The 21,989-nt window shown below is 35.8% G+C and overlaps 1 protein-coding gene across 1 annotated transcript; it reads right to left on the bottom strand.

Annotated features, from left to right (window-relative positions):
• Window positions 1-12,122: 12,122 nt before the first annotated feature.
• On the bottom strand, window positions 12,123-15,740 carry LOC141631518 (uncharacterized). The gene is made up of 3 exons (XM_074444178.1): window positions 14,219-15,740; window positions 12,902-13,959; window positions 12,123-12,806 (listed from the first exon to the last, which is right to left on the bottom strand). Exons 1-3 carry the CDS (start codon window positions 15,738-15,740, stop codon window positions 12,123-12,125), a joined length of 3,264 nt encoding a protein of 1,087 aa, XP_074300279.1.
• Window positions 15,741-21,989: the final 6,249 nt, after the last annotated feature.

The raw sequence follows: 21,989 nt of genomic DNA on the forward strand, positions 1-21,989 counted from the left end.
GTGAATTCTTTGCATGATCTAACATTGTCCAATGAATCTTGTGGTGATGACTTAAATGCTTGCACTTTTTATGCATCCCCACCCCTTGTGAATTCGAATGCCATGGATGATGTTAATGATTATATGCATGTCTATAACTCTTCTTGTGAACCGCCCCACCATATTCCAAGAGACCCTCTACACATCCTATTGTAAAGTGTGACATTTGACAATGATGAGTATGGTTGAGTGAGCCAAATAATCTTCTTGTTGAAAAGATTGAGGAACTTGGTTTGTGTGAGTTTGAGAGAGTGTCTTTTGAGGTGAATCATTACGTGGTAGATAGAGAGCTAGTTATAGGATATGAAGCTCTTAGGATTGAAAGTGATGAAGAGAGTAGCGATGAAGAGAAAATGGAGGAAAGTGATGAGAAATATGAGCCTTTTCATGATTGTTGGAGTGAAGGAAGTTTGGACATCGGGGATGAATGGGATTGTGAGATACATTTACTTAAGGAACCCATTCTTGAGAGATTTGAGGTTTCTTTTTGTGGTGAGGATGATTTCCTTACACCCATCGATTCTATAGACCTCATTTCTCTTACCCCTTTCCTTGAGCCCATGAATGTTGAAGAGGATTGTGAGGATAGTATTAAAGCGGTTTGTTTAGCACTTGGTGATTTCATAAAAAGACTTGAGGATGGAGGTATAGAAACCACCCCTAGAGGAAGTTTGCATGGGGAGGATGTTGTCCTATGTGATTTTATAAGATTTGACTCTCCTCTTGTGCAATTAAAACCAAGTGATGAACCCATGAATGCCTTTGAAATATTTTGTATACACCTCTTTTTCTCACAAGCATCCCACTAATACTCTTCTTCATTGTTGGTTATATGGTTGGTCTTGCTCACTTTGCATTGCTTATGACCACCTTTGTGAGGATTGGTCAAATTCGTTTAATAAGCTAATGCGAGCATTAAATGGATTTTTAAATGACCCATTTGTGATATTTTAGTTTAGCCGTGTTGCATCCTTTTCCATGTATTCAATCTTTGCATGCATTGTTCTAGATTAGAATAAGTTAAGATTGCATTCAGTGTTTGCATTCATGCATAGTCACTAATGACCAAACCTATTCCTTTCTACACTAGAAATAGTGCTTAAATCGGTTTGGGGAGGTTTGATCATAGGTGACCTAAGGTAATTTAATTTAGCTTCCAATTTAATAGAAAATATGCATCATCTAGTGTAGTTTAGACTGCATTCATTTATTATATATGTCATATAGAATTGCATTTACTTAGAGCATGTATTCACTCTTATCATTGTATTTGCATTTATACTTCAATTTCCAAAATCCAAAGTCCAGAAACATGTATTTCTTTTTTTTATTCCTACTCCTACATGTACATTGAGGACAATGTCCAAAATAAAGTGGGAGATGGGAATTTATATCCCAAAATACATAAAAATTGAAAAATATCGAAAAATCCCAACTTTAGTTTCATAAAAACAAAATCCATAAAAATTTGAAAACTACAAAACCAAAAACTTGTTATTTAATTTAGTAGTGTAGAATTGTATATAGTTGTGTTTTTGTTCTCTTCTCAAATAGATACGACACTACATTTGAGGCATTAGCAAGGGAATATGAAGACCGCTTGGTATGATCGCTCTAATCCCTATTTCCCTTTCATTTCTTTTCATTATTCATATGAGGAGGATGGGCTTACATGTCAAGGAGGATGTGGTGTATTTTGTTGTTGTTGTTTGTGTAACTATGTATTGTTAGGAGTTGCATCTAGCTTACATGACATACTAGTTGGTAGAAGCATTTGCATTTAGACTTATATATATGTAGGTTGCATCATGGCATATAGTTGCATTTAGAAAAGTTTTCGAAAATGCCTAATTGAGAAATTTGACAAGTGTGCATATGCCATTGTAGATACTCTTTCTACTTAACACTTTGTTCACTAGAATAGTCTTAAAACACCCTTTTTAGTGTCATTCTAGTATCGTTTGACCCATGCACAAGAGCCTATTTAAGAGTACCTTGTGGTGTGATAAATCCTTAGCTACCGTTCTTTCATTTTTACCATCTATCATTTTGTTAACCAAAGGGGAATGGGCACAAAATCATCAAATTGAGTTCAAGTTCCAAAATCAAAGTCAAATGTTTGCAATTGCATCAATGAAATGAGGAGCAAAAATAGACTCTTATGCTTTTATAGAAGTACCCTTGCTATAAATGGGGTTACTCTCAAAATGTTCAAAAATGAAAAGTTGAAAATTGCCTAGTTAAAAATGCCAAATCATCAAAAATGGCAAAAGAAATGTTCTTAAATGTCAAAAACCACAAAAATGGGGGGAAAAACAACTCACATGGAAACTACTATCATGAAACTCATATACTTTGAAACCCTTTTATTCGTTGATGGTCCTTTATTTGTTGCATGGTGGAGAGGGGACGACCCTTCCTTTTGTCTAGGCAAGAGGGGGAGTTCTGCGATCCTATAGTGTTTCTAACGCCATAAGGACCTACTCTTGACGAAAGCATCTAGTAATTGCGGACGAACGTAAATTTACTTCTATCCTTTTAGATTTATTAGTTTTTAGAACTAGTATCTATGACGGAGTATGTGCCCTTAGATTATTTTTCTTTTAGTGCTTCCGCCACCTAGATGAGGAAAGTGGCTATTCTTTTATAGATGCATCCATTACTTGTTTTGTGTGCTTAATGCTTGGATGCATCGCCATTTTGGCAAGCCCCACCTTGCCTTGCAAGAAGGCATCTTACCTCATAGGTGTCTTGTTGTGAGTTGAAGGGGCGGAGTGAACCCGCTAATTTTCTCACAACGACTATGTTAGTAGTATTAGTTTAAATAAGGGTCATAGTCTTAGTTACCTCTTTACTCGGGACGAGCAAATGTTCGGTTTGGGGATATTTGATGTGACTCCTATTTACGCACATTTACTCCCCTAACTAGCCTACTTTTTAGTGTGTATTTGGGTCGTTTCTTGTCTTTATCTTCCTATTATGCATATTCTATGAGGTTTGATGTCCTTTGTAGGAGAGGAGCACTAACCTTGCCCAAACGGAGTGAAACGAAGCTAAATTGGTAACATCCAACGACCAAGCATCGAAGAGGAGACCAAGGCTAAAGGCCTTAGTTTATTAAATCAAGTTTTAAGATAATGAAGGACAGCCCCCACGACCCAAGAATCAATCCCCACAAGTTATTGGGCTAGGATGACGAGAAGGGAGCGATTATAAGAGGAAATTGCTTGGAACCAAACCAAGAGTTTCTTGTTTGGCTCTAAAACTATTATAGATGAAACGACGTCGAAAAATAAAGTGTTCTAGGCTTTTGAATCACTCCAACAACAGTCCGGATGAGGAAATGACGTCCGTTAATAATCCGAGCTCAAAGAGACAAGCTGACCGTCAAGACGGGTGTCCCAGACTCAGGACAGGCGTCCCAGACTTAGGACAGGCGTCCCCAAGTCAGGATGGGCGTCCCCAAGCCAGGACGGGCGTCCCTCAGTGCAGGATGATTATCTTCACAAAGGGAGGTCGTGCGTCCCCAACTGGGACTTGTAAGGCGTTTGACTTCAATTACGGGGCTTAATCATCATTTAACCCCTTAGTTAACCTAATTCTTGTACCCACTATATATAGACCTCTTGTATTTAGAGGATATTAAGTTCCCTTAGGTTAGATTAAGCTCTCATTAGGAGTAGATTCGAATAGATTAATCTTTAATCATTCCACAAATTGCACTTTAATCTTTCCGCAATTATTTCTCAAACAATGTTAGATTTAGCTTGGTACTTGAAGAATTCTTGGGTTTATATTGGGGAATTGAAAACTCTCTACCATTAATCAAGGGGTTTCTTCTATTGTTCTTCCATTTCCTTTATTCAATTCAAGTTGTTTACATTTGGATCTCTTAGGTATGTATTTGAAGACTAAGTGACAAGTCTCCATCTTTATTCAAGGATTATTCTTTTACGTTCATCTTTGCTCTCCAAGTTGGTAACGTTCTTAGTCCCTTTTTATTTACTTGTTAATCTCTTGTTTATTACCTTGCTTAATCATCATGTTCAATTATATTGTGATGTTTGACACCATTGCTAACATGTTCACCATGATAATGACTGAGTAGTCTCTTAGCTAGGGTTAGTGGGGGATTAGGGGAGTAATTATGGGATAAATCTATGCTTCATGAGTTCATATGATTGTTTGCTTATTGTACTTTCAACTTGTGCACATGTTATGTTTAATGAAATGCTTGATTGACAACCTAGCATGATTCTCTTATCCTTTCAACAAGACTTGTAAGACGTAAACCAACTCAAGGCTTGTTAGACCCTGCATATAGTAAAATAAGGAGGACTAAGTTGATGTAGGTGTTGTAAAGTCTTGATCGACTCGGCTCCGGGACCTAAAACTCTCTAAATATTGTAAGATATAAACTAACTCTATTCCAATAATAATAATTGCTTACATCTATGTGACTCATTTATGCTATCTTACCATTATTCCCCTATGATCCCATGACACCCTAGTGTCTTTTTTCATTTGTTTATATCCTTAGTTTTGTTGCTTGTTTTGCCTTTCATTGCTATTTATTGCTTTCATTAGTTTAGAATCATCAACTCTAATCAATTGTGACAAACCAAATGCAACTACAATTAGATTGAACAATTTGAATACCCATGTCCTTTGGGTTCGACTCCGACTTACTTGATATGCTATTAGTTGGATATAAATGTGTTTGACGGCGGACAATGACTCGTCGCATCAGCGGCGCTGAATACGAACATCTCTTATGGGGTGTCCTTTTCCAAGGCATTCACCCCATCCTCAATAGGCAGGATGAGGTGTGAGCAATCCAAGGGGTTTGTTTTGTTATTTGATTTTGTTGGCGGAGGTAGGGGTAATTCTCTTTTCTCAATTATATCTTGAATGGCGTGCTTTAGCTTCACGCAAGCTTCTGTGTCATGACCTTTGTGCTGGTGGTATTGGCAGTAGGCGTTGGGATTCCAGACACGGGTTTTCTTGGCCTCGGACGGGTCCGGAGTGGGCCCAATGGGCTGTAGTTTCCCTTGGTCCATGAAGGGCGCTGGCATAGGTTGTTCCCAAGTTGGTGAATTCCCTTTGAGGACGCTCAGTTTTCATAATAGTTGGTTTTAGGAGGTTGAACTCATCAATTTTGTTTGTCTGACCGTAGGGACGAGATCCGGTTGATGTTGACCCTTGGTAGCCTCTACCTGTGGTTTGGCTAGAACGCCCCTGCGTAGGTCATCTTCAATGCAGGTTCCGAGGATTCTCAGATCCTGGAAGGTTTTGTTGTTTTGATATCTTAGTAGGTTGGCATAAACTAGACGGTGGTTGTTGACAAACTTCTCCACCAGAGTTGATTCACTCGGCTTACTGGCCAATTGGGTGCTTTCCCTCCTCAAACGGGTCAAGAATTCTGTGAATCCTTCCTTGTCATTCTGAGTCAGGACCTCAAGAGTGCGGGTGTTGGCTTGGATTTCGACGTTGTCACCGTATTGTTTAGGAAATTCAACGGCGACTTCGTCCCAAGTGGTAATGCTGTAACAACCTGGATTTTCAGGACTTTATTTAATAAGTCGAAAATAGGAAACAGCGGAAGATACATTGCCTATTAGAGTCATTATTATTCTCTACTAACCCAAATATAAAGAATATTAAATATTACAATTGTTTCTAACAATTTACAACACGTTCTAATAAAAATATATCTAAATCCCATCTTCAGCTTGACCTGTCTCTGGAATGGTCGGTCTCCACAAATCTGATAAATCTGATATTTTTAAAATTTGTAAAGGTTTTATAAGAAAAACAACGGTAGATTAACTTCTTTAAACAACTAAAACATAACATAAACAATCATTATCAGCATGTATAACAGAATCATACGTCCATACTTTAAACACATAATTTTGAGAAAACAAACAAATTTTTCAATGTCGTATTGTTTTTAGTAACATTTTACCACGATATACCGGCCAATTATCGTACACGTCCCCACTATATGACCAATAGTTGAAAATTGTATGATTATCATATATCGCCAATCACAGCGATACCAGGGGGCTTACATTTATTACCCCTGTTTACCGGGGTGACATAAGCACGTTTAAAACAAAATTCGTCCACTCATCTCCAGGGTCGAATGCCGGTGCGTGGGGTTGACAGACCCGCACCACGGACTACTCACCACCCGGCTAGTTATCCCCGAGGTCTACCACCAATCATCAAGACCTTCGGAAACCCGGATGCGGTCCACCTAACACGTACGAGACTGATCAGGTCCCCACCTAAAGCATGGCCATAATCCCGCATACTCTCGAGTCTAAGGATAGGTCCACCGCAAAGGCCCTTCGAACCCACAGACGGTTTTATATGGTTAAGCTAATTGCTATTCTTCTATGTCATTACGTACACTATACTAACAACATTCTTTCCCGCTCAATGAGCTTTCGAATTCAATCCTAAAAATGCCCAAAAAAACATGAAATATTTCGAAATTCATTTTTAAAACATTATGTATTAACAACTCCAATTTTCAAATCGAATTTTTTTCCTTGATAAAAGTTTTATTGAAACCAAATAGCGCAAATTCAATCATTGGTCGCCTTATTGGGCTTGTCCCTATTTATAAGTCGGGATTTCGCTATCGAACTAGGTTAATAATACAAGTAAAATACATATTATCAAACCAAGTTTAATCAATGCAACTAAGGGACGGTCTTAGACCCTTAGTAGTTAATTGATTGTAAAATCGCTTCCTAATTCAGTTTTTACTAATCCATTTTATATAATTGATTTTATTAACTAAATAATCCAAGTAAAGAACATTTGACCGAAAGTGGAAAGTAACTTGTTTTAAAATTTCGATTTGGTACTAGAATAATTAATAAGGAGATTGCAGAATCATTTTCTTATTCACTTAAGTTCAGTCTATACTATTAAATTTATTAATTGAAAATATCAAGTTGAGAGGATTTGTCCGAAATAGTTTTACAAGAACTTTGTCAAAATTCCGATTTAGTAATTCTATATTTGGCTAACAATACGGTAGGCTCAGAGGACTCAGTTTTAGTTGATAACTTGAGTTTGAGTAAAATTTTTTTTTAAGCCTTTAAAAGTTTGACTCTAATTCACAATTTGAATAATATACCTTGATTGAGAAATTTCAAAAGGAACTATTTTAGTTAAATCCATTTACCTAAGGTAAAAGTAGTTGGTACTCGAATCCTTTTTAAATTTATGTGAGAATAATTGTTATCAAATGGTGACTCATAAAATAAAATTACTTCCAAGTCGTTACTACTTAAAATTTGAAATAGGGCTAACGATATCGTGTGTCTGGCCTAAACGATTGCCAAAGATTCTAAAATTCTAATTTAGTCGTAAGAAATAAACTAGGTCTTTAGTCATTACATTTTTGGGGGTATCGATGGTCAAGTCTCGCAAAGAATTATTAAATTACATTGCTTAGTTGGACAAAATAAATTACGAAACGAAACTTAAATCACACAGCTTCTTAAATCATACATAATTATAATGAGATCACATAAAACAATTACTAACACATTAACATATTTAAGACGGAAATACCAAAAAATCATTCTTATGAGTCGTTTTGATGAAATTTCCATAAGATACCGAATCAAAAATAGTTTCGGAATAGATCCCTAGGCTTACGCCATCACCACATCCGAAGTGAATTTAGTCTATCTTAATATAAGACAATAAATAAACAATCAATGTAATCATTAATCAAATATATTGAAAATTTGAAATTAAGTAGTGGATGAAGTATTACAGTATAACTAGTCTTAAACCCGTGCAAATTGCACGAGATCGTTGTTTAAAATTTTGTTATAATAAAAAACGTAGAAAATGATGATTTAAGTTTTACTGGTCATATTTAAGATTTTATATTCGTATTATAATTTCATTTGCAATTAGGAAGATTGTACATCGCAAACATATATTATTGTAGTTCCAAATACAACCCGTGCAATTATTTTGTAATTCTTATTTCAAATACAACAATATAAAATATAAATTATTATGTAAATTTTGTTTTTTAACAAACAATACAAATTATAGATGAATAGGTTCACATGTCTTGAAATAAAATTTCATAAAGCACGTACATATATGTTTGTTAACCCCTACAATCTATTACTTGTAACTTATAGAGATATACATTTTTTACTTATTGTACAATAATCCGAACATGGGTTAATACTTGATATACATTATCACAATAATAAGGTTGAACCATGTAGTCGATGTAGACCTGCTTGTCAAAACTTGACCGACCCATAAACCCGTGCTAACCTAATTCGTTTGTTCAGGATCATAGATTCACAAATCTTAACCAGCGACTCGATCGTTCCAAATTCAAAATGACCCGTTATTTTAAAGTTAAAACCCGACTTATTTGACATATCAAACTCCACATTTTAAAGTTCCAAATCAAAGATGTGGACATAAATTGGCCACATGTCTGAATAAGTTATCTAAAATTACCTATAAAGATGTAAAATTCTACAAATTCTTATTTAAGATGAATATAACGATTATATAGTAAAAGTTGATTAAATATTACTCCCTTGGATAGATAAAAACACTGTTCAATCTATCTCAGAATCCTATTTTAATTGTAAAACGGATATCCCGTGATAAGTTATAGACTATTTGACACAATTTTGGTCTTTCAATATAGCCCATATAAGTAACACTACATAAATTCTCATTTAAGACGAATATTATCCGTTTTAAGATTAATGCGGGTCAAATAGTTACTACTTTTCTCATTAGTGGCCCGTATAAGCAACAAAACCAATATAAATACAACATATACTCCGTGGAAGAGAAAACCTAGTCACCGACACAGTGCAAACCATTTTACCCAATTTGTGTTCGTTCTAAATAAATCTTCTTATACCATATTAATATACAACTCATACTCGCTCTCTTTCTTACTCCTCTTCAGCCTCTCGCTTTCACTCACTCAAATTATATGAAATCCCTCTCATACATATCACTTTAAAATCTTTAATCAACTATTTGACATACATGAAAGATATATTATAAGGAGTTATAAAAAAGGTAATATATGGATAATTTTACAGACGATTCCTGGCTATTATAGATGATAATCCAACATTTCATATTAATACAGTATTATTGCAATATGTACATTTTCAATTAACACATTTTTTTTCCATCTGTTTTTTTTTTTTTTTTACGGAATTGGTTTTATTTTTTTCCTTTTTTATTGTATTAATTTCTTTAATAATTTTTTTTTTGATATTTTTCATTTCATGCCATTTTAACATATTTAATTAAATCACTTCAAACTATTATAATAGTAGAGTATTCAAACTATAATAATTTAAATTAGAGTTGAGTCATGTACATACTCGATGTTGACATGTGAAAACTTGACACATCTGTAAACCTGTCCTTACCCAATCTGTTAGTTCAGATCAAAAACTCGTAAATCTTGACTCGCGACACGATTATCCCAAACTCAAAATGACTCGTTATTTTAAGTAATTATACTAAACTATAGACTAATTTTTTTGGTGGAAATCAATATGCTAATTAAGTGTACACAAATACATCATTTAGATGGGCCACTAAAAATCAAAATTTGGGCCAAAATTTAATCAACCCTTACCTAGTACAAACCATATCTTACCCTACACATAAATACCCAAAAAAACACTAATTTTTCTATCACCCACCGTCTCAACTCTCAACCTCAACCTCAACCTCCAGCTCTCATTTACCAACTTTATTTGATAAAATTGATGATGATCATATCATTCTCATGTGCTTGATTGTTCTTTTTCATTCCCCTACCTTTTGCTTATCGTAATCCTACAAACTCTCAACCTCACCCTCTCTCGTTTTATTTTCTTACAAAAGTTTTTTTTTTACAACAATCAATCACATGCAGAAATTAAAAAGAATTATAGTTCTGTCCATTTCTCTTGTTTTAAGGGTTAATATGATTTGTTTTAAGGGTTATTATAATTTATTTTTAGAATAATTTATTTTTTCTTATTTTTGGTTTGGAACCATTGTTTTGTCCAATTGTTTTTGATTAAATTTTTACTCTTCTTAAGTGTCTTTTTTTTTTCTTTTGAAAAAAGAAAGTAAATAACTCATTGTCACTCGGTGAATGTTTAATGTTATGAACTGTTTACGGAGTATATTAATTTGGTTAATTTTCTATTTTGCTATATTAATTTGGTTTCTTGTAAATTTTATTAACAATTCTCATACCTATATTATAAATGTCTAAAAGTTTAATTTTCAGTTTTTGTTTGTTTCAATCGAATTTTGATTTTATAATTTATTCAATTTACTGAATAATTAGTTGTTTATGGAATTTTAAAAAAAAGATTTAAAGAAAGGTAATTCTGTTATTTTTGTTTTAGTTTGATATATAATGGATTAAAGTTGTACATTACATTTTTAATTAATTATTTTGTTAATTTTTATATCATAATTAAGTCGATAATATATGTATTATTTTTATTAACAACTATCTTATTTAAGTAAATTTCCGACTTATTGTTCAACTTTGTTGTATACTTATAATTGTATGGAGAATAAAATATTGGTTCTTTATATAAAAGATTGACACAACAGAACAACCCCTCAAAAAAGAAAAGATGGATGAACGTCGTGGGAGATAGTGGGCCATACTTAAAAATAAAATAGAATAATGCACTTTCAACCACGGAGTGACACATCAGCTCTGTGGTTGTTTCTTTAATAAATAAGATATTATTAACAAAAAGTCCCCATGATTAAAGGTCTCGGCCTCCTCCTTATAACGGTAAGACATTACTATGAAGTAAAATATAGTACTTTTAGTCGTAAGCTTGTTTATAAAACGTAACAAATTATAAGTCATATTCTTACAATTTTAGAATCTTAAAAACTTATTTACAAAGATAGTGGGCCATACTTAATCATATTGTAACCTAGGTAGCACGGACACCGTATTGTAACCTAGGTAGCACGGACACCTCTCCTAATCAGCCGTCCCGTATCCGACACCGTGTCGGACACCGACACTCCTCGGACCCACGCCGAAACGTGTCCGACACCTATAAAGCCGTGTCTAACTTTCTACATTTATTCGGGCACGTGTCCGACGCGTGTCCATAACATTTAGACATCATTTGAGATGAATGATGTTCTTTAAACGAGAAATGAGTAGTCGAAAGAGATTGATTAGAAGATGCGTTTAGATGGTAAATGAAAAATATTATAATCAAGGGCAAATTTTACCTTCACTTTTTTAAATTTACTATCAAATAATTTTATAAAAATAAAATCGAACGTTCATAATTATAAAATATATATTTATTTAATTTAAATAACGTACCCCGTGTCCTACATTTTATGGGATGCCGTGTCACGTGTTCATATAGTGCCCGTGTCCCGTGTCCGTTTTGATGCTACCTAGATTGTAACAAAGGGATTAGAATCTTGATCGACAATACGGTCTTGAGGCGGTTTCGGCGACCCGAGACAGTTTATTTCGTCATCCTCCGGTCTTCGTTCTTCTCGACAGGAACAATAATAAACACAGTAATAATAGAATCTTTCAATTACACCATACTAATAACATAACATAAATTAAATTATTTATAAATTGATAAATTGTTTTTAAATCCAAATCTTACTAGAAATTGACATGCATGTTGTTTTCAAACCAAGATTTAGTAATAACTTGACATACATGTTGCTTTAAAACCAACATATTTACAATTTTAGAATCTTAAAAACTGATTTACAAAGAAATATAATACAATACCTTTAATTAATAGTAGGATGAAAGAAACAAGTTAGAAATCAGAAAGAAGAAGCCATCAAATTGGAAATATGGGAAACTTAATCTTGTTTTAACAAGATGGTGGTTTGTGTTATTTATTCCCTTTTGTTCTTAGCCTCCCATGAAATTAAACATAGGTTTCTTGTTTCTCTTGGATTTTGTTTTACAAGAAAATGAGAAAAAGATGGCAAGTTGGGTTTTTTTTTTAGGTGTAAAGTTAGTAGTATTAATATTAAGAAAATAAAGATGCAACATCCAAGTCCACAAGAGCCACGATATGCTCAGGAAGCGAACCCACCCAAAACCTAGTTGAGTAATCGAACGGCATTAGATGAGCCATACTATGAGCCACACCATTACCCTCCCTACGAACGAAATTAAAACGAATACAAGAAAAAGCATTAGCTAGCTCTAGAATAACATTTCCAATTCTACCAAGATAGTTTGCCGGGAGACTTTTCGACTTCAACATGGTGATCAAAGTAGCAGAATCCGATTCGAGCACCACATTAGTTAACCCCATTTGCACCGCTGCTCTTAGGCCAAATTCCGCCGCTTTCGCCTCAGCAATATCCGGATCCCATACATCCCGAACTTGTTGGACACCGACCCTTTCCACCTTACCTTCATGATCCCGCACAACCATTCCGAGGCCACAACCCATATCACCAAACAGACCCGCATCAACATTAATCTTCCACTCCCCTATCCCCGGAGGCACCCACCTCACACTCTCGCCCCTAACTCGTACCACACCTTCACCACGTTCTAGCTGTGCATCCAACCATGCATTCCAATAACTCAAAGCTCGCTCCAAAACCCGTTGAGGTACCGTCCTCACATCCCCATGATACTCCTCATTACGACCATTCCAAATAGCCCATAAGAGAACCATAAGCTTACTCACGTTCTCGCCCTGTTCATTCATGATGAAATGGTCCATCCAATCCACCATTCTCGCCCCATTCTACTCCGTGTCAACCACTCATCCACACCCGCAACCTCCCAAACTTGCCGAGCAAAGGAACAGTCTAATAAGGCATGGGTTTCACTTTCAACAGAAATAAGGCAACGCTTACAAGTCAGATCGGCATCCTTAACCCTTTCTTGCACATTGAGCCCGCAAGGTAAAACCCCTTTGCACACTCGCCTTACCAAATTTTTAATTTTCGGGGGAAGCTTGAGGCGCCATATTTTCAGCCATAACTTAGACCCATCACTTGAGGTTCCCCTATCACGACTACTCTCCTGCAACCCACGAATAAAATGGTAGCCAGACTTCACAGTATACAAACCGGTTTTGGTGTTATTCCAAACTAGCCTATCACACTCATGGGTTGAACAAAGAGGTATTCGGAGAATATCGCGGACCTCAAACTCATACAAATGTTGCCAGAGCGAATCCTCATTCCACCTTATCGGGTCATCAAAAAACCAATCCGCAACGACGCTATTATGCAGACCTGAGATGGGCGAAAGTAAGCGCGGTCCTGCTTCCGAGATGCTCCACTGGTCATGCCAAAACCTGATATTTCGACCATCCCCAATAAGCCATCTACTTCCACTCCGAAAGACCGTGAAAGCATCCATAAGGCTTCGCCAAACAAACGATGGATGATGCCCAATTGACACTTGTAAGATGTCTCCCGAGGGGTAATACCGAGCTGCAAGTAAGCGTGAAACCAAGGACTGAGGTCGATCATATAATCTCCACAATTGCTTTGTTAACATGGCGAGATTAAACGTCTCAAAAAGACGGAATCCCAGGCCACCATCCTGTTTAGCACTACACAACTTATCCAAAGCAACCCAATAAATCTGTTGTTTCTCGCCATTGTGAGCCCACCAAAATCGAGCCAAGTCACCCTCAATCTCGGAGCAAAACGTAGACGGAAATTTAAAAAGTCCCATAAAATAGGTAGGAATCGATTGGGCAATGGCCTTTATAAGAATTTCTCTACCCGAATATGAGAGCAATTTACCTTTCCAGCCTTTTAATTTTTTCCAAATCATTTCCCTTACTGGATTAAGAGCCACTGACTTGTTACGACCGACAATCGCAGGAAGGCCTATATATTTACCAGGCATTTCAACAATTGCAGCATGAAGAATAGTGCAGACTAAGTCCCTGTCCTCAACACTCGTGCTTGGCCTAAAAAAATAGCTCTGATTTCTGCCTATTTAAACGCTGTCCCGAGGCCGCTTGATAAAGATTAATTGTATCGTGGATCGTTTCAGCATTACGTTTGTCAGCCCAACATAAAATTAAAGAGTCATCCGCAAAAAAGAGATGCGAAATAACTGGGGAAGCCCTACAAATACATATACCGTGCAAGCTTTTCCGTTCCACGTCCCTTGAAATCAGCCTTGAAAAAACATTAGCGCACAATATAAAAAGATATGGTGATAAAGGGTCACCTTGCCGAAGCCCTCGTCTGGGTCGGATATAATCTAAGGCCACCCCAATCACCAAAATAGCCGACCTCACATTCCGAACGCATCGCATTATCATCTCAACCCATCGGGGAGCAAAACCCATCTTAACCATAACCCGCTCCACAAAAACCCATTCAACTCTATCATACGCTTTACTCATGTCTAACTTTAAAGACATATATCCTTTCCTGCCATGGTGATGCGACTTAAGAAAATGGAAACTCTCAAAGGCTATAATAGCATTATCAGAAGTAAGCCAGCCCGGAATAAAAGCACTCTGTTCAAATTTAATTAATCCGTCCAAAAAAGCCTTATGCCTTCCCACCAGCACCTTAGAAATAAGTTTGTACACAACATTACAGAGAGATATAGGTCTATAATTATTCAACTCTGTGGCCTCCTTGATTTTCGAAATAAGCACAATATGAGTATGGTTAACATTAGTAATGTCCTCCCTGCCATCAAGACACTTTATCACATAATCCGCAACATCATTACCAATAATATGCCAAAATGTTTGGAAAAAATTTGCATTGAGACCATCCGGACCCGGCGCCTTACACGGTTTCATTTGGTTGAGAGCGTTAGTGACTTCCTCCTTTGTAAACGGCTTGAGGAGCTCACTTTTAATTTCGTCCGTAACACAAGGAACAATACAACTCAAAGCTTCCTCCATTCGTGACGGATTTGAAGAAGCAAATAAATTATCAAAGTATGTCATAGCCAGCTTCCTCTTGGCTTCCTCATCAATAACCCAAAGCCCTCCTTCATCTTTCAACCGAGCAATATGATTCCTTCGTTTACGATTCGATGCTTTGAGGTGAAAAAATCTGGTGCTCTTATCACCCTCCATTAAATAATTCACCCGGGATCTTTGGCGCCAGTACGTCTCCTCGGCTAATAGTAGCTCATCTAACTTCGCACACATCAAACCCCTCTCAATGAATGCATCCTGATCATGAAAGCAAGAATCTAGAAAATTCATGCGATTCCTAGTCTCATCAATTTTCTTTCGAAAATCTCCAAACTGGACCTTACTCCATTCCGTCAATTTCCGCGTACACACATCTAGCCGATATGGAGCTACATGTCCATGATTTAGATCCATCACCTCAGCCCAAGCTCCACGTATGACCTCCTCACACTCCTTACTGGTAGCCCACATATCCTCAAACCGGAACCGCTTCCCCTTCTTCTGCTTGGTTGGTACAAACATCGACAGCTTAATTGGGGTGTGGTCAGACTTATCATAATCAAGATGATGCAAAATTGTAGACGGGCACGACTCCAAAAAAGACGAGGACACAAGAGCCCTATCAAACCTCTCATGTATCGCTTCCGACCCACCCCTTCTATTCCACCATGTAAAGGAGCCTCCCGAAAAACCTACATCCACCAAGCCACAATCATCCATCGCTTCCCGAAACTCATCCATAACCCCCTGTTCTCTCGGCACACCCCTTGCTTCTCATGCTAAAAAACAATTTGATTAAAATCCCCTATCATTACCCAGGGAAGATCAGATAGGGATTTTAATTCACGCATCAATTGCCAAGTTCTCCATTTATCCTCATTTCCAGCCCACCCATACATACCCGTAAGTCTCCACTCCTGCAAATCAAAAAGACCCCTAATCACAACATCAATATGGTGCGCAGTAGAAGATATAACCTCCACGTCCACCCCTTCCTTCCATAAAATAGACACAGCCCCAGAACGTCCAACAGAATCGATGCCCACACCTTCATAATCTCCTCCTATTCTACTTATTACTCCTTGCATTTCTAAACTTCCCAACTTAGTCTCTAATAATACCACCACATCCGCCCTCTCCCCTCGTAGCAACCCCCTTAACCTAACAACTACCGGGTCGTTGTCGAATCCCCGACAGTTGTAGCAGAGAAGACTCATGGCTCCCGGCGGGGTTGCATTGTCGCAACCTCCGCCGATGAATCAAGTAAAATTATTGTATCAATCTCCTCAGCACAACCCTCCTTCTGTCCACTCCCACCAATAAAATCCACACCTTCGACTTCTGTTATCTCATCTCCATCTTCCTTAGACCATACAAAGTTTGGTTCATCCTCTGTAACCGTACCCCCATTCACCCTCTTTGAAGTGCCCTCATCCCCAAGCTCCTGGACATCTCTAATTCGTTTCCTTGAAAACGTAGCTTCCCCTTTCCCTCTGCTGCGCTCTACCTCTCTAACCAGTCATCGCCATTTCTGAGCAGTACATACCTCCTTTCCCTGACAAGAAACACCCTCAACATGTTCCACATTCCTGTGTCCAGAACTTACCTCTGAAGATTCTCCACAAACTACTGTTAGAGCTGTTTGCTTCGACACATGTACCTGCGTTGATTTCGCTTTTGGGTTTATAGCTACCTCTTGCAGTTTCCTGACCATGCTTTCTATAGCCTGAACTTCTTCCTCATTCTTCATCTTAGCAAAAAAATGCACTTAACACCCGTCCCACACCAGACTTCCCTTTATCTTTCTCCACCTTTCTCACAGGCTTCCATAGAGAAACCCTAATCCACACACCATACTCGTGCGTACCCTCCTCATAAGGGCCTTCGTCACAATCCTTCTCACCATGACCAAGGAAACCACAACCATAGCAGAACAGAGGAAGACGTTCATACTTGACTGAAAAATTCACCTTTACTCCACCTTTCATTCGTATGACCACTGATTTCTTTAACTTCGTGCGAACATCATGAAGGACTCTGATACAAATTGCACGGTCAAGTTGTGGATAATCAGACTTATCCTTACACACAAACACTCCAATCTGGTTACCCAACTTACGACAGTTTTCCTCCAACCCCCTTCCCTCCAGTGGTAAATCATAAACACGTACCCAAAACGGCACGAACGAAGCGGCACACCCCATAAATTTCCATCAGTCTTAGGATCATTTAGGCACCATACAAACGAGTCAAAGTGCCAAGGTTGGCCTTCAAGGACCCTCTCCTTATCTTTTAGGTCATGAAAATAAAAAAATGAACGTTTTCGTACTCGCATCCAAAATATTACCTTTTACTTCGTTTTTCGAACTCCAGAGTTTGTACATTGTCTCGATTGTTGCTTTTGTGTTCACTGGTTTAGTACCCCATAATTGTCCAATCAGCGCAAGATTAGAAGACTGCACACCCTCCTTTCCATCCCCACCATCCTATTCGAAAGCATTATAGTCATCTCCCTCCACATTCCGACCATCTCCCACAAGCGCCATTACACTTACAGACCAAACGAAAGAAATAAAGTAGAAAAAAGACCCCAAAATGGGGGACAAAATCACCGGAAAAGGACAAGAAACCGCTCACAGGAGTTTTCCAAGAGGGACGATTATTTCTTTTTGAGTTTTCTCTTTCTATCTCTCTAAATCACCAACGTGTTTAGTCGGCAAGTTGGGTTTTGTTTCTTTTTTGTTTCCTAAGAACTAAAGGACAAGGATTGGCAGACGATTTGAAGAAATGAATTCTTTGCACACCAACGGGACCCACCATAACCTGCACTTCCAAAAAAAGGTGTTCAAAGAACGTGGCGGATTCTCCATTCAACATTGTCTTCTGAATTAATAAAGATAAGATTTTATAAGATTAGTTTTCGGAGTTTTATAGCACGAGTTATATTTTAGAAGCTGAAAATAATTTAAATAGAATTTTTAACAGAAATAATTTTAATATATTAGTGGATGGTGTAATTGTATATACAAGACTCGACTACTAAAACAACTAATTTTGGTCACGCGTGGGTACTAATAGTCTAATAATATGACGACCCAACCATATTAGTGGCGTAAAATTATTATTTTACTATTCGATAAAAGACGGTTTATTAAAAGGTAAAACGAGTCTCAAGTCAATGAAAAACTTAAATAACCTAAGACGGAGTATGAAATAATAATAATAATAATAATAATGACGTAATAATTTGGGTTAATAAAAGACATATTAATAGTATTTATGAGATTAGATTTTTATATGAAAATATTATTTTCGAAATTAGTTCAAGTGATAATAACCATAATAACATTGGTTAGTGATACGGAGTGTCTTGCGACTCTTGGCTCTATTGCTAAATCTGTGTCCAATTTAGCTCCGACTTCTTCTGCTAAGTTAATTTTCTCAATTTTCATTCAAATCGCCAATAAGAACGTTATTGCAATAAATAACGAAAGAATTACATCCATCTTAAGTTGATTTTAAAATAAAGTGAAATCGATTAAAATAAAATGAAAATTTAGAGAAGAGTTAAAATGGAGTGATTTTAGAAAAACTGAAAATATGAAATTTTGTCCATCTTGCGAAATGGGGTCTGGTAGTTTTTAAAATCCAACAGAATATAATGTAAAATGGGAAAAAATTATAAAGGAGACGTAAAAATACGGGGTGTTACAATTCTACTCCCATAAAAAAAAGTTTCGTCCTCAAAACATGCAAGGTATGAAAATTAATGGTCTTGGTTTCTATCTTCCACTAATATACATATGTGTCCGCTACAATATGTAGACATCCTCAACTTTCATCATTTTCTTACAAAGTTACTACTCGCCAGCTTCTCGGTAAACCAAATATATATTTACCTCAATAAACTGAAATTTTGTTTGTAATCCCATAATCTTGTAGTATGACTTTTCATGAGCCTCTCATCATCAATTGCCCATAATCGTCTATTTTCCTAATCTCTTAAAATTTGTTTCATTCTAAACACCACACATATTCCTTTAAGGTCTTGTTCTTTTGGACTGAAATGGATCTGATTTGAACTGAACTGAACTGAACTTATAGGATCTGAATTGAACTGAACTGAACTTATATGATCTGAACTGAACTTATAGGATCTGAACTGAACTAAACTTATAGGATATGAACTGAAGTGAACTTATAGGATCTAAATTGAATTTACACGATCCGAATTTAAATTAACTTAACTTATATTAATTTAAATTAAATATTATTATTATTATTGGTTATTTGTTTTTGTTTTTGTTATTATTATTATCATTGTTCTTGTTCTACTTGTTATTTTTGTTGTTATTTTTTTTATAAAACCGCAACTATTATTATTATTATTATTATTATTATTATTATTATTATTATTATTAAAATAAACGCAAATTTTTATTGAGATTAAACAAAAATTTTACAAGAAATTAGTGGGCAGCCAAGAGAGAACATTGATAAAAAAATATAGTATAAAACACAAGGTAAAATAATAACATTTTTCTGCTTTATATACATTGGTTTGTTCATACATTATACTACGGTTACATTACGATAAAAAATAATGAGAAGAGTGATAATTTTGTTTTAAAAATAAATAAATAAATAATATATATATATATATATATATATATATATATATATATATATATATATATATATAGAGAGAGAGAGAGAGAGAGAGAGAGAGAGAGAGAGAGAAGGGTTCTTATAAGGCCTTCATACCTTATAAAGCCCTAAGTCTTTATAAGAGCCCTTGGATGAAGGGATTGAAGGGATGAGATGAGGAGAGAGGGCGTGTTTTTCAGCAAAAAAAAAAAAAAAAATGCGATTGTGTGAGATAGGGACCACTTTCACTTTGTTAATGTCTTCGCCTCCATATCAAATCCCGCGGACAATAGCAATAAACAAAGCCTCCTATATCATTTTGCATGCTTCCCTCCTCTTTTCACCATTCAAAACCTCTCAACAAGCAAAACCCCATAAAAATCCCCACAAAAACGATCCTAAATCCTGTCAAATACAATATAAATCATCAAAAAAATAAGAGAAATTTCAAAGCAAATGGAAAACTACTCGATCATCGGATAAAAAAATTGTTATGAGATAAAGTACGTTATTGTTCATCCGTTAAAAATCATTAGCTTTGTTGAAGACAACAAAAAACTGTCATTCTTCATCGAGAAAAACAAGCGAGAAATGACAATCGGTGTTTGTGAAGTGGATCATATGCAGATTGAAGTTGCCCTCGAAGGTGAGTTGTTTACTTTCTTATTTGTGTCTAGGTTATTATTGTAGCTTGATGTTCAAATATAAAGTGCTATATGTAATTTTGGATTAATGTTCATTATTGTACGTTGTAGTTTGGCAAAAAATGATGGAAATTTAAAAGCTTGATCAAGTAGGAATTATAACTTCAGTGGGTTTTTGTAAAACTCTGACCCAAATATGTATAACTTCAATAATACAGTGTACACATGTAGTTCTTATATTCATCGTGTTATAACTCCAAAGGTTTTTTTGTAAAACTCTTTGACAATTTCCTGCAACTACAATTAACAGGGTAATTCAAACCCGAAATTGTGCGTAAAAATCTTACTAAAGAACCAATTTTGATATAGTTATTCATGTTATAGGTGAAGTTATAAATTCATTAAGTGAAGTTATAGGATGTGGAGGGTTGTACATTATATGCCTAGAGTTATACATGCTGTGTCTAGAGTTATACATTGTATGATTAGAGTTATTCAGACTGTGTATAGAGTTATACATTATATGCTAAGAGTTATACATTGTGTAGCTAGAGTTATACATAGTATGACTAGAGTTATACAGACTGTGTCTAGAGTTATACATCGTATGACTAGAGTTATACATGTTGTGCCTAGAGTTATACATTAAATGCATAGAGTTATATATGCTGTGTCTAGATTTATACATTGTATGATTAGAGTTATACGGACTGTGTATAGAGTTATACATTGTATGATTACAGTTATACACATTTTGTAGAGGAGTTATACAACATATCATTGCAGTTATGAAACAAGGCAAATTTTATAAGACATCTATGAGTTATACAAAAAATATCAAGAGTTATACAAATTGTGTACAACAGTTACACAACACATGACTGCAGTACAGTTATCCATGTATGATTACAGTTATGAGTTTTACAAAAAATAACAAGAGTGATACAAATTGGGTACAAGAGTTATACATTCTGTGAAGTACAGTTATCCATGTATAGGTAAGAGTTATACATTGTATGACTAGAGTTATACATTGTGTAGCTAGAGTTATACATCGTATGACTAGAGTAATACAAACTGTGTCTAGAGTTATACATCATATGACTAGAGTTATACAGACTGTGCCTAGAGTTATACATTAAATGCATAGACTTATACATGCTGTGTCTAGAGTTATACATCATATGACTAGAGTTATACAGACTGTGCCTAGAGTTATACATTGTATGATTACAGTTATACACATTTTGTAGAGGAGTTATACAACATATTACTGCAATTATACATTATATGCCTAGAATTATACATTATATGCCTAGAGTTATACATTATATGCTAAAAGTTATACAGACTGTGTCTAGGCTTATATATTAAATGTCTACAGTTATACATTCTGTGCCCAGAGTTATACATAGTATTTGCATGTGTTTTTCTCCGTCATTTGTTTTTTCTGTAATTATTATTCGCTTAGATTTTCTGCGTTTGTTAGTAAAACAAATTAAATAAAATAAAACAAAGAAGATGATGGAGAGGATAGTAAAACAAATCCACATTTAACATACATGAACTTAATTAATAGATATAGATACATAAACTTAATGCATTGCTAAAAATACAATTCTTAGATGTTCATATAGGGATGCATTCTCTTCTATGATATTCATCCTCTCCTCCTTTG

Source organism: Silene latifolia, chromosome Y (assembly GCF_048544455.1).
Source record: "Silene latifolia isolate original U9 population chromosome Y, ASM4854445v1, whole genome shotgun sequence".
Lineage (NCBI taxonomy): Eukaryota > Viridiplantae > Streptophyta > Magnoliopsida > Caryophyllales > Caryophyllaceae > Silene > Silene latifolia.